This window comes from Gopherus flavomarginatus, chromosome 1 (assembly GCF_025201925.1).
Source record: "Gopherus flavomarginatus isolate rGopFla2 chromosome 1, rGopFla2.mat.asm, whole genome shotgun sequence".
NCBI lineage: Eukaryota > Metazoa > Chordata > Testudines > Testudinidae > Gopherus > Gopherus flavomarginatus.
Genome location: NC_066617.1, coordinates 58387553 through 58405406, shown reverse-complemented (window position 1 = coordinate 58405406; position 17854 = coordinate 58387553). Strand labels below are relative to the sequence as shown.

The following is a 17854-nucleotide window of genomic DNA, read 5'->3' as shown; positions in this document are numbered from 1 at the left end:
TAAATTAATTTCATACTCATAAAATTAGTAATTTTAAAAATATATAAAATTTTATGTTCTTTTTTATACACAAATATGAGATAATACACAAAATGTGGTTGCATAAGAAAAAATATGTGCCTACAAACATTTATTGGGCCCACCAGCTATCGCTTGTAAAAACTTGACATTATCTTGGATCAAAATCAAGTTTACATATCAGTTACGATAGCTGACTGTTGCTGAGGAGGGGAGATTTCTATTTTCATTTGTAACAGAAGAATTTGTTTCTCTCTTCCTTAATCTTCTTCCGTTTGAATAGTACATTGCCTTGCTATTCAGATGCTTTTCCATTAGCAGGACCTCCACATGCGACAGGAAACAATTTTGGTTTACATGGATTTACCAGAATACATTTTAATGGACAGCCAAAATGTTTTTAAAAAGTCACAATTTACTATCTTCATACATAAAGGATTTTTTATAAATTGTATTACATTAATAATTTATACAACAGAAAGTCTGTGAAATTATGATTAGCACAAAATTACATTACTCCACTCTTTCAGTGATTCACTACACAAAAAACTCTCTGACAATACTGCAAATGTGTGCTGAGGGAAAAAGTGGTCAAGATACAATAATTAATATGACACTGACTCACCAAATGAGGAAATCGTTTATTTTTAATTATGCTTTTCTGAAGATACCAGCCTGCCCATTTTTTTTTACTCCTGGGTCTTAGTTCCTATATGCAAAACAAACTCTTGTACACATTCAGAACTCTCCTAACTCTTACATATATTTGACTTTTGAGGGCACAGGCAGCAAGAGAGGACAGAAGCCAGATTCCCTACTCATGGCTGTTGCACTCAACCCTCTGCTTGTTATAAACATTGCCATCTGCACCTTCCATGCAATTCCTTAAATTGTGCAACCAACAAAGTACCCCAAAAGCAAATTCAAGATGATCAACTTAGAAAAAAAATATGGCTTGGAGGAAGGAGGTACAAGAGAAAGCGCCAAACTCTGAGAGGAAGCATATGGATGAATGAGTGAGAATTCTGCAAGATCTCTTCAGAGAAGCAGAAGTAATTATCTGTTCTCTAAAGAGAACATGTTTGCAGGATTTTGCTCCAGGTAAGAGAAAAGTTCAAGGACTGTCCCAAAAGAAAATGAAAATAAAACTGTAATGAGAAGCAATAACAAGTTGATCCAATCCAGGTGAAGACGAAGCTTTTAAAAATAAAAGACTAAAATACCTCTCGAATTCTAAGGTGGAAGAGGGGCGGGAGATTTTGATGTCTCCTACCTTAAAAAAATTATGGAGCATAGAGAATCCAAAATGGAATTCCTTTGGTGGATGAGTCCAAGCAATATGTTTTGTAAAGGTGTGGAAATGGGATTTGCAGATGTCTGCAATGGAGATATCCCTGAGACAAAGTGGGGCTAGCCTCACCATGAATCAACGAAGTCTTGTCATGGCCTTCTAGTTTCAGGCCAGCCAGGACACATCAAAATGCAATGCAATCAAAAATCCATTTTGACATGATCTTCTTAGAACAACAATACCTAATGAACTGATGTCAACAGGAACAAAAATGTTGCGTGGATTTTCTATGGATTTTAGTTTGCTCCCAATAAAACTCCTTGGAGTTTTAAGATTAAGCATATGGAGAACGACCACATCAGGATAATGTAATTAGTTTATCTCACCTTATCCCTCTATAGCACCTGTCCATAAGGATTAAGATTCCTAAATAATTCTTCCCTGGAAGACACACTGCATTTTAAAGCTACTCTATTCAAAAGACCTAAAAGAGCCACTTCTGTGGCTGAAGTTTTGAATTCCAAAAACGTACTCCAGCTAAGAACACATAGGCCAAAACAGCTTATGTCACTGCGGGAAAAAGTTTAAAGAAAAGTAACTTCTGATCAAGTAGAAAACAAACATTTTTATTCCTGGGCCTTCCAAATTCTCAAACTAAAAATCTCACCCTAGTTTAAGTATCCCACACAAACAAGCCAATTCTCTCAAAAACTTTTGTTTGGTGTAAGGGAGCGGGTCCTGAAAAGAAACCCAATAACGGAAGTTCAGACTCAGGCTTGACTATGGAGTCTCTACCTATGTCTTCACAGTACACAGTGCAATGTAATTTAAAGGATAAACTATGACCTACATTTTTTTCAAACAAGATTATGCTGAAAGTCTATCGGTATTTATTAATGCCCCAATCCCGCAAACACTTAATTCACATTACTCATTTTATAACTTGACTTCAAAAGGAACTATTGACTGTGTAAAATTATGCACATGCATAAGACTTTTCAGGATTAGAGCCTTAAATAGGAAGTTTAGTTAGATTTCAATCTTTGGAGAAGAAATAGTATGATGTTACATTTTATCATATTAAAAACTAAATCTCCCAAGAAAAGAAATCAGAAGCCAAGAGACATGTCAGCTAGATCATTCCTAACAAAATATGTCTCCTGAATTAAAGAGAGAACTCTATACTTTTCAGACAAGGACTTGTTTTCATACACACTTAATGCATCTAGCAGAGTTGTAGTATACAAGGAAACTAACATTTTAAATATAAGCTTATACACTATTATTCCTAATTGTTCTCACTGCATGAATAATAGAAAAGTTTCTTTTTCCACATTTTTATCAACAAACCTTTTTTGAGGGGAAAAAAGTAAAAACCACTTTTCAGGTTCATGAATAAGTTTGCTCACCTTATTTTTTTTATTTTTTTTCTGGCCTGATGCATACGGTTGGAACTACACTTTTCAATATCTGTCAAAAGTAAGATTATTTTCTTTGGGCAAGTGCCTTATTGATATTATATATGTATAATTTTTTTTTTGTAAGAAAGAGGTTCTTGTGCAGTGTCCCTTAAGACCTGCCAAAAACTGCAACAGAACACAGCAGACTTATCCACATTTTAGTACCATTCTATAAATCCTCCTGGCTAAGTTTCTCCTCTATCAGCAATACAAAGATCAGTTTACATTGGAAGGAAATCTAAAGCCAAAACCTGAAGACTCTGCAACATTACATTTTGTGTTATAAATTAATATGAAAAAACAAGTACATTATAAAAATAATTGATGCACACAAATTTTTTAAAAATAGAGCTGTAAAATGCTGAAAGTCAAATAAATGCAGTATTACTCTCTTGTTATATTAGATTTTTACAGACGGGTACATTTTATAAACGTATGTTAGTTTAGCTACAAGAGTTCATTTAAAGTCAGTGGGAGCCCACAGCTAAATCTTTACACTGTAACACTTTAAAATTTACCCCATTTAGTTAAATGCTGGTAGTACAGTAATTATGTAGATAAAGATGACTGCTATGGCCTATGAAGTGACTGGAAATAGTTCAAATATAATCCTGGATATTAACAGTATGTTTTTTGAGAGAAAAACTTCATGAGATCTTTACCTTTCATCTGGACAGCAGTCTGACTCTCTCACCAGGGGCTTCTGTTTAATATATCACCCTCCTCCAAAAAGCAACTTTTATTAATGCAATACGATTAGACTACTCCCTTTGATACTTCATATTATTATATGTAGCACAAGCATGTGATGTATCATTAAACAGAATATTAGACTGTGTTTATAGCAGTTAGCGCAAGAGTCTGGTAACCAAGATTCCTGTATTCCTATTCCAAGCTCTGGCACTGATTTGCTCTGTAATCTTGGGCAAGTCCTTTATCCTCTCTGTTACAATTTATCCATATGTAAAACGCGGATAATGACACTTCATTACCCACAGAGATGTGGAAGCTTAATGTCTGTAAAGCTATATAAGATATTCAGAGGAAAGACAGTATTTCTGTGTAGCATTTAATAAACAGAATAATGAATACAAATATAGGACTGATTGGAGAACTTCCGCTGCTTTCGGACTATTCACTACTTCATTCAAAATGAAGTTTTTGCATTTTTCAAAAAAATAATTTTTGTTTTGCCTTCAATACACAGGTCTTTTTATTTCCCATTACCAAAATTTCTTTTGTACCTCCGAGAAATTGGTGAGATTTGTTTATATGCACAAAAATATATGACTGCTAAGAACTGGACTGAGACCACTTGCTCATTTCACATATACCACCAAAAAGCCATCAGATAGGTACTGTTAGGAAAGTCATTGCTAACAGATTAGCTGCATCTAACCCAGCAACCTAGAGGGGAAATGATCCAAAACGTCTATTCTAATAATACTTTTTAGAAGTCTAAAGATGTTCTAGAGTGTATAGCGAGTCAAAGGATAATTTATATAGTATATTATCCACGGATATAACATACCATATAAAAATGGTAAAATGTCAGACAGCCTGACTGTATCAATTATAAAATGTAAAATTAATTTAAAAAACCTTTATATCTGTAAATTTGACAATCTGCAATTTTTTTTTTTGAAGACTATAAAGAGATGGAATACCGCATTTTGCCAAGTACTATCACACATGACTTTCATATGAGTGATTTCTAATGCACTGAATTCAGTCTGGCTGCTTTGGACATCCTGAAGAATTACAACCCAGTGTAGCTAATCTGAACAATATCCAAGAGTATTTAAGTATTTCACATGGAAATAATTTCTCCAACTACATAATTACAAACTGGCCCCTCCTCTCTCTCTCTCTCTCTCACATACATATGCACACAAATTTATACTTTTGGAGAACTTCAACATGCATGACCACTGTTTCCCTACCCCTTCCCGCAATCTTATGTTTCATAAAACAGAATTCAGTTGAAGGTGCTTTGAATCAAGTGAATTTGGTATACTATTCAATACTGAATACAATATATCTTCAGATCTTTGTACAAAAAACCACTCATCACTGAGCTATTGCCTCCCTTCCATGTCAATTTTTAAAATTTCACTTCTCTGAACATCATCGGGGCCAGACGCATATAAAAACCAGAAATCAGCTGTGAAGATAATTCTCTATTTACAAAACACATGCAATTGTACATGTTGCATCTGTTCATGAGTTAGTTAAACCAAATCGAAGGTGCAATCTATAAATTTTATATATGAAGCTCTGTACCAATTCAACATGTGATTTGAGTTATTCCATGCTCACATCAGCTCTGAAAGTTTTATAACTTAAGTGAAGAGTAATTTATATTAACAACAGGAGACAAGGAGTGCTGGGGACAATTCTGAGTTCTATTCCCACCATTTCCTTTGAATACATTTAATTTTACACAGAAAATGTAACAAATGTGAATAATTAAGTATTGGATCAATGAGATATTCTCATAGTGCACAAAGATGCAGCTGGTAACTTTGCAACATATATAAAAGACAGTATCTTTCCACTAACAAAATATTCTTCTCCAAACCAAGATTTTTTCAACTCAAAATCAATGTAAAGCCAGTGATATGATATGCATCACTGCTTCTGAAGTGGCTTTTTAAGCCAAATTTTATGAGGGCTTCATTTATGAAAGCTGTATAGTGAGTGATGAGCAAAACTAGTCTTTTTTTTTTTAAATGAAAAATGGCTTATTGGATTGCACATATATTTTCAGGAAAAATTTTCATGACATTCAATTTTTTCTGATTTCCCAACAAAATAGGAAACTAATCTGGGTTTTTGTTTTGAACAGAATGGTATCAACATGACTATTTTTCAGTTTGGGTTTTTCTCTCCCATCCTCTCTTTCTTTCTTAATCCCCAAAAGAGAGAAAGTAGAGGACAGGACACCCGTCCCCTCCCCCAAATAAAGAAAACAAAAAAATGCTTGTTTTGATACCATTTGATTTGAAACTAAACAATTTTTTGTCTGAAACAGATTCGCCAATAAAAAAAGAAAATCAAAGAAATCTGCGAAACATTTTGAACAAAATGAAAAATTTTCATTTCATCTCAAGTTTTTCACAATAAATAATTTCCAGTCTTTAAGTAGCCCTAATGATTAGTTATTTACAGATTTGGAAAAGAGCTAATGAGAGCTCCGGGAAGGAAACAAATGACAATAGAGAAAGGATACATGTATTAAGTCTTTTCTCTGTGTTTGAAAATTGGTGTAATTGTCAAAGAAGTCAGCTGTCCATCCCTCACAATTCTGAGCAAATCAAGACTGAATAAAATGAAAATCCAGTACTTACCTGAATTACATATTTCTTGTAAAGTTAAATTTGTTTTTTGAACTGCCACATTACTACATTTTAAAATTTTGCCTTGAACATTACATTTAGAATTGATTCCACATTCCCCAGAAACACTACCATGGAAATCAGCAAACTGACCTCTACAATATATTCTGACCTGAATAGCTATGCTGGTGATAGAGACATAACAGCAATCAGGAAACCGTAGCGACCAGGAAAATGGCATTACTCATCTAAAAGAAACTGAGTACCATGACTGCTGCTCCATCCATTCATCTAGTGCCGCTTACTCAGTTTAAAAAAAAAAAAAGTGAAAAGATCCTTGAGTGTTTTATATTAATGGCATTTTCATTTAGGAAAAATGTCTTTAGTAGGTATAATAAATACAAAAACTTATTAAATATACAAAAAGTGCTGAATATCTTTTTGTTATACTTTATCACAGGGGTCGGCAACCTATAGCACGCATGCCAAAGACAGCACGCGAGCCAATTTTTAATGGCACGCTGGAGCCTGCTGGGACTCCAGCATGCCACTAAAAATCCTGCCCAGCCCGGCACACTCTCCTCTGCCCTCCACTTTCCCCGCGGGAGCAGGGAGCAGCAGCATAGCCATGCGCACGGGGTGGGCAAATGGCCCCACTCTCCCAGCACGGCAAGCCACGGGGTCCGCGCTCCCGGGCCGGAACACGGGGCCGAGCACAGCAAGCTGCGAGCCCTTCCCTCACCTTATCCCCTCCCCTGGAGCCCTGCTGCCACGCGCAGCGCTCTGGGGGTTGGGGCTGCGCGCTCCCGCGGGGCAGCGTTTAGCTCCGCGGCGAGGCAGACACACGCTCCCCACTCAACCGGAGGGGCAGGGCTGTGTGCTCCCGCGGAGCAGCGTATCCAGCTCTGTGTGGAGCCTCATGGTAAGGGGCCCAGGGCTGGGGGGGGGTTTGGATAAGGGGTGGGGCAGTTAGGGGACAGGGAGCAGGGTGGGTTGGATGGAGGGATGGGATCCCGGGGGGTGGTTAGGGGCGGAGGGACGATTGGATGGGGCATGGGAGTCCCGGAGTTTGTGAGGGGGCAGGGGGTGAAGAGGGGTCAGGGCAGTCAGGGGACCGGGAGCAAGGAGGGTCCTGGGGGAGAAGTTAGGGTGGGGGGGAGGGGTCTCTGAAAGGGGTGGTCAGGGGACAAGGAGCTGGGGGGGTTGTATGAGTTGGGAGTTCTGGGGGTCCTGTTAGGAGGCAGGGGTGTGGAAAGGGGTTGGGATAGGCAGGGAGTGGGGGGGAGGGTTGGATGGGTCAGGAGTTCTGGGGTCCTGTCAGGAGACAGGGAGTGGTTCGATAGGCATGGGAGTCCCGGGGGTCTCGCTGGGGATGGGGGTGTGGATGAGGGTCGGGGCAGTCAAGGGACAGGTAGGAGGCAGAGTCCAGTCTGGGGACAAGGAACAGGGAGGCTTAGATCGGGGGTGGGGTCCTGGGGGGCAGGGGTCCCAGGAGGGGGTAGTCAGGGGACAAGGAGCAGCGGGGTTGAGAGAGTTTTTAGGGGGGCAGTCACCCAGGACTCTCCCCTGAGCCCGGACCCCTCCACACACACACACACACACACCACGCCCTCTGCCCCGAGCCCTGCACCCTCCCAGGCCCTTGCTCTGAGCCCTGTACCTCCCTCATACATACCCAGTCCTCTACTAGACTCCTTCATCCCCTCCCCTCCCCACCCGCAACCCTAGCCCTGAATCTGGCACCCCCCACCCATACCCAGCGCCCCCTCTGCCCTGACACCTACATCCCCTACATACCCAGCCCTGACTCCAGCCCTCTGCCCCCAGCCCTCTGGGTCCTGGCCGCCAGCCCCGCACAGCCCATTGCTAGTCTGGGGTTCTGGCTGACGGACCCTTGCCAGCCAGGGTCCCAGCCGCAGGCCCCGCTCAGCTCGCTGCCAGCCTAGGTGAACAGAACCCCAGACCAGCAGCGGGCTGGCAGCGTAAGATCAACATTTTAATTTCATTTTAAATGAAGCTTCTTAAACATTTTGAAAACCCTGTTTATTTTACAATACAACACTAGTATGGACTTATAAAGACCTTCTAAAAAACGTTAAAATGTATTACCGGCACGCAAAACCTTAAATTAGAGTGAATAAATGAAGACTCGGCACACTGCTTCTGAAAGGTTGCCGAACCCTGCTTTATCGTGTTTCACATAGTTACAGTGGCTACTATTTCACTTTAACTGCTTTTCATAGAATCGTAGGACTAGAAGGGACCTCGAGAGGGCTTCTGGTCCCTGTCCTCTGCACTCAAGGCAGGACTAAGTATTATCTAGACCATCCCTGAGAGGTGTTGGTCTAACCTGCTTTTATTTCATTTGTTAACGTTAATCAATTTTCTTTTAATTGTCCCCTCTTTATTGCCAAATAAAAGGGCCTATCTTTTACAAAACTCAAAGAAGACTCCAGTGTATCTTCCTGCGTCCTTGTACAGTCAATGTTTTCTAATTTAATCCTCCACAAAGTCTTTATGCTCTAGATATATTTTTAGAAAAGGAAAGAACTAAATAAAAGGAACAGACATTGTAAATACTTTTCATTTTGATTTTCTCTGTTGAATGACACAACAAAGTTCATTACTGAATGAGATGCAAAAAGTTACTAATACTTTAGAGGCTTGGAAAAGAAACTACTGTGTTCAGCAGGATGATCACAATATTTCACATACAACTTTTTAAAATTTCCCTATGTTCCTCTCCACAAATGTATATAAGTGTGTACAAAAACATAGTCAAACTTCTGATCAATAGGGGTTCTGTCAATGTATGAAATGTATTTCCCCCTAGTAAACAGAACATCGCTAAATGAAGTTCTACAATAGGGCAATTAACCCCTCAAACATTTATCAAAATAAATATATGGAACTATTAAACAAACAAACAAACAAGACAACCCCAAGTTCACATTTTGCCCTACATCTTTTAACATAAGAGAGGAAATATTAAAAAACACAGAAAGCAAATACTTCCTTTAGTAAATCTCTCTCACCACTGGGTGCCACTCTTGCTCTGTATAAAACAAGATGCCTAACATTAAGTCAATCTCTTTTTGCAGCTTTAAACAAGTAGAGTTCTTTTAAAATAGCAGAGAAAGTGAAGACAGTAAAGTGCCAATAAAATGTTTCATATTCAGTTTTCTAACCAATGCCTTACTATCTTCAGTGAAGACTTTCCAAAGCCTTCTTACTGTTGCAACTACTAGTGGAGCTGCAGTAGGGATATCAATGGTAGGAAATTTTAGGGGGAAAAATTGAATGTAGTGCAGAAAAATCCTTATGGTATTAACTTGTTTTTTCAGTTAAATTATGTTATGATGTAATTAATCAGTCAATGTTAAGTCCTACTATTCAAAGAAATACACATCTATCTTATGTATTTAGATGGCATTATAAGCACCTCACAATCTTTTAAAATGTATTTATCCTCACAACACCGCTCAGATACAGGAAAGTACTATTATCCCCTTTTTACAGAGGGGGATTGGAGTCTCGTAGGCTAAGTGCTTGTCCAAGATCACACAGGAAGTCCGTGGCAGAGAAGGGAACTAAATGGCTATGCAGGTGGTGTCGGAGAGAAGGCTTTGGATTCTTTGACCATGGGATGGTGTTCCAAGAAGGAGGAGTGCTAGGCAGAGACGGGTTCCACCTTACGAAGAGAGGGAAGAACATGTTTGCAAGCAGGCTGGCTAACCTAGTGAGGAGGGCTTTAAACTAGGTTCACCGGAGGAAGGAGACCAAAGCCCTGAGGTTAAGTGAGGAAATGGGATACCGGGAGGAAGCACGAGCAGGAGAGTGCAAGAGGGGAGGACTCATGTCTCAGACCGAGAAAGTGGGATGATCAGTGAGTTATCTTAAGTGCCTATACACAAATGCAAGAAGCATGGGAAACAAGCAGGGAGAACTGGAAGTCCTGGCACAGTCAAGGAACTATGATGTGATTAGAATAACAGAGACTTGGTGGGATAACTCACATGACTGGAGTACTGTCATGGATGGATATAAACTGTTCAGGAAGGACAGGCAGGGCAGAAAAGGTGGGGGAGTTGCATTGTATGTAAGAGAGCAGTATAACTGCTCAGAGCTCTGGTATGAAACTGCTGAAAAACCTGAGAGTCTCTGGATTAAGTTTAGAAGTGTGAGCAACAAGGGTGATGTCATGGTAGGAGTCTGCTATAGACCGCCAGACCAGGGGAATGAAGTGGACGAGGCTTTCTTCTGGCAACTAGCAGAAGTTACTAGATCGCAGGCCCTGGTTCTCATGGGAGACTTTAATCACCCTGATATCTGCTGAGAGAGCAATACAGTGGTGCACAGACAATCCAGGAAGTTTTTGGAAAGTATAGGGGACAATTTCCTGGTCCAAGTGCTGGAGGAACCAACTAGGGGCAGAGCTCTTCTTGATCTGCTGCTCACAAACAGATAAGAGTTAGTAAGGGACGCAAAAGTGGATGGGAACCTGGGAGACAGTGACCATGAGATGGTTGAGTTCAGGATCCTGACACAAGGAAGAAAGGAGAGCAGCAGAAAACAGACCCTGGACTTCAGAAAAGCAGACTTTGACTCCCTCAGGGAGCTGATGGGCAGGATCCCCTGGTAAAATAACATGAGGGGGAAAGGAGTCCAGGAGAGCTGGCTGTATTTTAAAGAATCCTTATTGAGGTTGCAGAAAAACACCATCCCAATGTGTAGGAAGAATAGTAAATATGGCAGGCGACCAGCTTGGCTTAACAGTGTAATCCTTGCTGATCTTAAACACAAAAAAGAAGCTTACAAGAAGTGGAAGCTTGGACAAATGACCAGGGAGGACTATAAAATATTGCTCAGGCATGCAAGACTGAAATCAGGAAGGCCAAATCACACTTGGAGTTGCAGCTAGCAAGAGATGTTAAGAGTAACAAGAAGCGTTTCTTCAGGTATGTTAGCAACAAGAAGAAAGTCAAGGAAAGTGTGGGCCCCTTACTGAATGAGGGAGGCAACCTCGTGACAGAGGATATGGAAAAAGCTAATGTAATCAATGCTTTTTTTGCCTCTGCCATTACAAACAAAGTCAGCTCCCAGATTGCTGCACTGGGCAGCACAGTATTGGGAGAAGGTGACCAGCCCTCTGTGGAGAAAGAAGTGGTTTGGGACTATTTAGAAAAACTGGACGAGCACAAGTCCATGGGGCCAGATGCGCTGCATCCGAGGGTGCTAAAGGAGTTGGCGGATGTGATTGCAGAGCCATTGGCCTTTATCTTTGAAAACTCATGGCAAACAGGAGAGGTCCCGGATGACTGGAAAAAAGCTAATGTAGTCCCCATCTTTAAAAAACGGAAGGAGGAGGATCCGGGGAACTACAAGCCAGTCAGCCTCACCTCAGTCCCTTGAAAAATCATGGAGCAGGCCCTCAAGGAATCAATTCTGAAGCACTTAGAGGAGAGGAAAGTGATCAGGAACAGTCAGCATGGATTCACCAAGGGCAAGTCATGCCTGACTAACCTAATTGCCTTCTGTGAGGAGATAACTGGCTCTATGGATGAGGGGAAAGCAGTGGATGCGTTATTCCTTGACTTTAGCAAAGCTTTTGACATGGTCTCCCACAGTCTTCTTGCCAGCAAGTTAAAGAAATATGGGCTGAATGATTGGACTATAAGGTGGATAGAAAGCTGGCTAGATCGTCGGGCTCAAAGGGTAGTGATCAACGGCTCCATGTCTAGTTGGCAGCTGGTTTCAAGTGGAGTGCCCCAAGGGTCGATCCTGGGGTTGATTTTGTTCAATATCTTCATTAATGATCTGGAGGATGGTGTGGACTGCACTCTCAGCAAGTTTGAAGATGACACTAAACTTGGAGGAGGAGTAGATACGCTGGAAGGTAGGGAGAGGATACAGAGGGACCTAGACAAATTAGAGGATTGCGCCAAAAGAAACCTGATGAGGTTCAACAAGGACAAGTGCAGAGTCCTGCACTTAGGAAGGAAGAATCCCATGCACCGTTACAGACTAGAGACCGAATGGCTAGGAAGCAGTTCTGCAGAAAAGGACCTAGGGGTTACAATGGACAAGAAACTGGATATGAGTCAACAGTGTGCCCTTGTTGCCAAGAAGGCTAATGCATTTTGGGCTGTATAAATAGGGGCACTGCCAGCAGATCGAGGGACGTGATCATTCCCCTCTATTCAACATTGGTGAGGCCTCATCTGGAGTACTGTGTCCAGTTTTGGGCCCCACACTACAAGAAGGATGTGGAAAAATGGGAAAGAATCCAGCGGAGGGCAACAAAAATGATTAGGTGGCTGGAGCACATAACTTATGAGGAGAGGCTGAGGGAACTGGGATTGTTTAGTCTGCAGAAGAGAAGAATGAGGGGGGATTTGATAGCTGCTTTCAACTACCTGAAAGGGGGTTCCAAAGAGGATGGATCTAGACTGTTCTCAGTGGTACCCGATGACAGAACAAGAAGTAATGGTCTCAAGTTGCAGTGGGGGAGGTCTAGGTTGGATATTAGGAAAAACTTTTTCACGTAGAGAGTGGTGAAGCACTGGAATGGGTTACCTAGGGAGGTGGTGGAATCTCCTTCCTTAGAGGTTTTTAAGGTCAGGCTTGACAAAGCCCTGGCTGGGATGATTTAGTTGAGAATTGGTCCTGCTTTGAGCAGGGGGTTGGACTAGATGAACTCCTGAGGTCCCTTCCAACCCTGATATTCTATGATTCTATAAACGGAGGTCTTCTGAGTCCCAGGCTAACACCATTGCACTGCTACTGTACCAACTTCCCTTCCATTATTAATCCTTTTAAAATATTCATTTTAACTGTACTGATGGTCTCAAAAACTTGTCACTTGTGTTACTGTTTGTTACAGTGTAACAAGCAAACATCTCAATGAGTGCCTGTTATTTTCCACATCCATTTTACTAGCACAGGTCTACTTCTCATATGGCAGTCTATTAGAATAAAAATATTTACTGCACTTCTCTATGAACGAAGCTGTTATCAAACACATGAAAGACACTGTGAATACTAGCATTTAGCATCTGTCAAGAGAGTTTTATTCCTAGTAAGTATTAGAATGAAGAATAGTTTAAGAAACTGAAGAAGATGATTCTTTTCAAAGACACTTCTCAGACATAGGTCAGTCAGACTACAGACTATGGAATTTGTACAACAGGAACAGTTCTCCCCGTTTCTGTGTCCCAAGCACACATGCACCATGTGCATATATTCATGCAGTAACTTTATTGTGATAAATGAAGGGGGCGGGGGAAGCTCCCTTTTATGAACACCCAGCCAGCCAGTTAGCTATAAAGTCCCTCTTGGTGGCTGTTCTCTGCTTGCTTTACCTGTAAAGGGTTAAAAAGTCTCCTTCGCTAGGTAAAAGAAAGACAGTGGGCACCTGACCAAAAGAACCAATGAGAGGGCTCGAACTTTTTAAAATTGGGGGAAAAATCTTTCCCTCTGTCTGGTTGTTATTGTTCTCTGGAGAGTGGAAAGACAGAGCAGCAATGCTGTAAGCAGCTTTAAAACAAGGTATGAAAAAGCATCAATTCATACCTCATCCCTACTTATCTGAAACCCCAAATATGTAAGTAATCAGGGAATGTGTAGAAAGACACAATTAAGGTTATTTCTTTTATTTCTTATTGGCTTGTGGACTCCTCTGTGCTAACCCCAGATGCTTTTGTTTTGCTTGTAACCTTTAAGCTGAACCTCAAGAGAGCTATCTTGATGCTTAATTTTTGTAATTGTTTCTTTTACGATCTAGCAAAAAGCCTAAGTTCCAAATGTATTTCCTCTCTTTTGGGATTTAATAAAATTTACTTTTTTTTAAGAACAGGATTGGATTTTTGTGTTTATACGAGGTTTGTGCATATGTTGCTTAATTAGCTGGTGGCAACAGTTGATTTCCTTTGTTTTTTTTCCTCAGCTCTTCCCCGGAGGGCAGGTGAAAGTGCCTGAGAAATTCCCAAGGAAGGAATTCCCAAGTGTGCCTTTCTGGTTTCGAAGGGTTTTGATTGCATTTGGGTGGTGGCAGCATCTACCCTCCAAGGTCAGCGAGAAACTGCAACCTTGGGAGTTAATACAAGCTTCGAGTGGCCAGTATTAGTTTTTAGAATCCTTGCGGGCCCCCACAAGTTAGAGGGGTAGAGACCTTAACAAGGCAACTGATGGAACATTCAGATTTGAAGCTGAGATACAAACACACCCCAAAAGTTTACTGCTTGCAATAGACTGGTAGCTCAAGCAGCATAGCTTGCTATTCCTACAGTGAGGTACTGCAGAGATTTGCATGAGGGAGAATTTATGCAACACTGCCCAAATTAAGAAGCAATTATCATCCTTTACTATCTTTAGACTAACATTTCTTAGCCGTTTCCTGGGAAACGTCCCAGTTCAGTGTGACTCTACTGAGTATACATCTTTTAAAAAGTTGGCACTGAATGCAAAAAGGGATTCATTTTATAAAATTACATTAATACCTGTACTCGGGCTGTCGACTTATGGAATAGTCTTCCCTTGGCCATCTGTATCCTGGGTCCTCCTACAACATATGAAGAGGAGATGGTTATATGAAGTTTAACATAAGAACAGCCCTACTGGGTCAGACCAAAGGTCCATCTAGCCCAGTATCCTGTCTTCCGACAGTGGCCAGTGCCAAGTGCCCCAGAGGGAATGAACGGAACAGGTAATCATCAAGTGATCCTGTCACTCATTCCCAGCTTCTGGCAAACATTCTTGCCCATCCTGGCTAGTAGCCATTGATGGACCTATCCTCCATGAATTTATCTAGTTCTTTTTCGAACTCTGTTATGATCTTGGCCTTCACAACATCCTCTGGCAAGGAGTTCACCCGATGCACAGTCAACCTGTGGAAGAAATACATCCTTTTATTTGTTTTAAACCTGCTTCCTATTAATTTCATTTGGTGACCCTAGTTCCTGTGTTATGAGAAGTAGTAAACAACACTTCCTTATCTACTTTCTCTACATCAGTCCTGATTTTATAGACCTCAATCATATCTCCTTTTAGCCGTCTCTTTGCCAAGCTGAAAAGCATCAGTCTTATTAATCTCTCCTCATACAGAAGCCGTTCCATACCCCTAATAATTTTTGCTGCCATTTTCTGAACCTTTTCCAATTCCAATATATCTTTTTTGAGATGGGGCGAACACATCTGCGCACAGTATTCAAGATGTGGGCATACCACAGATTTATTTAGAGGCAACATGATATTTTCTGTCCTATTATCTGTCTCTTTCTTAACTATTCCCAGCATTCTGTTAGCTTTTTTGATGGACGCTGCACATGGAGTCATGGACACATCCACTCAAAGATCTCTTTCTTGAGTGGCAACAGCTATTTAGAGCCCATCATTTTATATGCACAGTTGGGATTATGCTTTCACATGTGCATTACTCTGCATTTATCAACATTAATTTTCACCTCCCATTTTGTTGCCCAGCTACTCAGTCTTGAGAGATCCTTTTGCAGCTCTTCGCAGTCTGCCTGGGTCTTAAGTATCTTTAGTAATTTTGTATCATCTGCAAATTTTGCCACCTCACAGTTTACCCCTTTTTTCAGATCATTTATCATGTTGAATAGGACTGGTCCCAGAACAGACCCCTGGGACATCACTATTTACCTTTCTCCATCCTGAAAGCTGACCATTTATACTTACCCTTTGTTTCCTATCTTTTAAGAAATTCCCAATTAATGAGAGCACCTTCCCTCTTATCCCGTGGCAGCTTACTTCGCATAAGAGTCTTCAGTGAGGAACCTTGTCAAAGGCTTTCTGAAAATCTAAGTACACTATATCCACTGGATCCCCTTGATCCACATGCTTGTTGACCCCCTCAAAGAATTCTAGTAGATTGGTGAGGCATGATTTCCCTTTACTAAAACCATGTTGACTCTTCCTCAACAATTTATGTTCATCTATATGTCTGATAATATTGTTTTCAATTATAGTTCCATCCAGTTAGCCTGGTACTGAAGTCAGGCTTACAGGCCTGTAATTTCCAGGATCACCTCTGGAGCCCTTTTTTAAAATTAGCATCTCATTAGCTATCCTCCAGTCATCTGGTACAGAAGCTGATTTAAATGATAAGTTACAGATATAATTAGTAGTTCTGCAATTTCACATTTGAGTTCCTTCAAAACTCAGGTGAATATCATCTAGTCCTGGAGACTTATTGCTGTTTAATTTATCAGTTTGTTCCCAAACCTCCTCTAATGATACCTCAACAAAATAGATATACGATACAATTAGGAATAAATAAAACTTGGTTACTATCTACCACGTTACAAAAGCATTTAATAGATTTATAGGACGGAATTTTTAAAAATCTTTCTGAGACATTTTCTCCCACTGTTTGTCCATTTCTCCCTACCCTCTCACTTTCTTCAAGACCACCCATACACACATTCTTCTCCTCTCTTCACACCAAAAAATTGTAATATCATATACTGTGAAAAGTAACAATATTAAATCCAAATCAGGACTGAGTCTCAACAATAAGTAATCTTTATTGTGCCATCTTAGCGATAATGGGAAAACTGCTAGTTTGAAATTTTGTATATTTCAAATTTTTGAACAAGACAGGGAAGTACCTGATTTTCAGAAATGACCACTGATTTTGTATGCACAAGAGCAGGCATACATGATTGTGACTCATATCATGGAATTCAACTATTTATTACTGCCCTTGCAAATCAGAAGGATTGATGGACAAGTGCCAGAAAAAGAACTGCATTTAAAAGAACTCTCCAAACCACTTATAAAGCTCTCCACTCAAACCCATGTAGGAGAATGGGCGAGGAAAAGGAAAAACCAACAAGGCTTCTGGACACTTGTGTTCAACCCAAACAGACAGGGATACAGCACTGCTGTGCACTCCCAGAGTAGCTGCTGAAGTGCAGGCACATGAGAATGTAGCGTCATTATCCTGCAATCACGACATACTTAGAAGCAAAAATGACTGCACACAAAGTACTGTCAAAAGCAAAAAAAAAAAAAAAATTAATTAATTAATTAAAAAAAATTTCCTTTACCCTTTCGGTTTAATTACTTATAATAATATTGAAAAATGTTCAGGGAGAAATTATTTTTGAGATGACAATGTCTTTTTAACTGTGCACACAGATTCAAGCGTGAATGAAAAGATAAGCAATACGTTCATGGGAGAAAAATCACGTTACATACCCCTCTATGTGGTGGGCCACTTCTTCGTTCATGGGCAAAACTGCGGCCCTCCTCATAGTCTCTGTAGTCAACATGACTATAATCATCATATCTACTGTAACTTCCTTCTGCAGGTCTATCTAGCAGTGGTGGTTTCTTGGGTGCAACATTAACTACTCTATGATAGTCATCCTAAAAATACAAAAGAAATATAAAACACACTACTTTTTATTTTCACAACAGACTTCCAGTAGCAAAACACAAAAGTTAAAAATAAAAGGGGAGGGGGAGTACATGAATGTGGTTATTCCAAAAAATAGTGAATGCCAACATTCTTTAATGTATCAGAGGGGTAGCCATGTTAGTCTGGATCTGTAAAAGCAGCAAAGATTCCTGTGGCACCTTATAGACTAACAGACGTTTTGGAGCATGAGCTTTCGTGGGTGAATACCCACTTCGTCAGATGCATGAGACTAACAGACGTTTTGGAGCATGAGCTTTCGTGGGTGAATACTCACTTCGTCAGATGCATGTGCATCTGACGAAGT

The 17854-nt window shown here is 40.5% G+C and overlaps 1 protein-coding gene across 17 annotated transcripts in view; it reads right to left on the bottom strand.

Moving 5' to 3' along the window:
• Positions 1–17854, bottom strand: part of PPHLN1 (periphilin 1) — a 125503-nt gene that overhangs the window by 82033 nt on the left and 25616 nt on the right. For 10 of the 17 annotated variants that reach the window (XM_050936297.1, XM_050936294.1, XM_050936295.1 and 7 more), the window contains 2 exons: positions 17328–17498; positions 14606–14667 (listed from right to left, as the gene is read on the bottom strand). The exons of 5 other annotated variants lie outside the window; for them this stretch is intronic. In XM_050936297.1, the coding sequence (XP_050792254.1) occupies positions 14606–14667; positions 17328–17498 (233 nt within the window). The remainder of the gene's footprint in view (positions 1–14605; positions 14668–17327; positions 17499–17854) is intronic. 2 more of the 17 variants (XM_050936303.1, XM_050936308.1) reach the window with 1 other exon arrangement.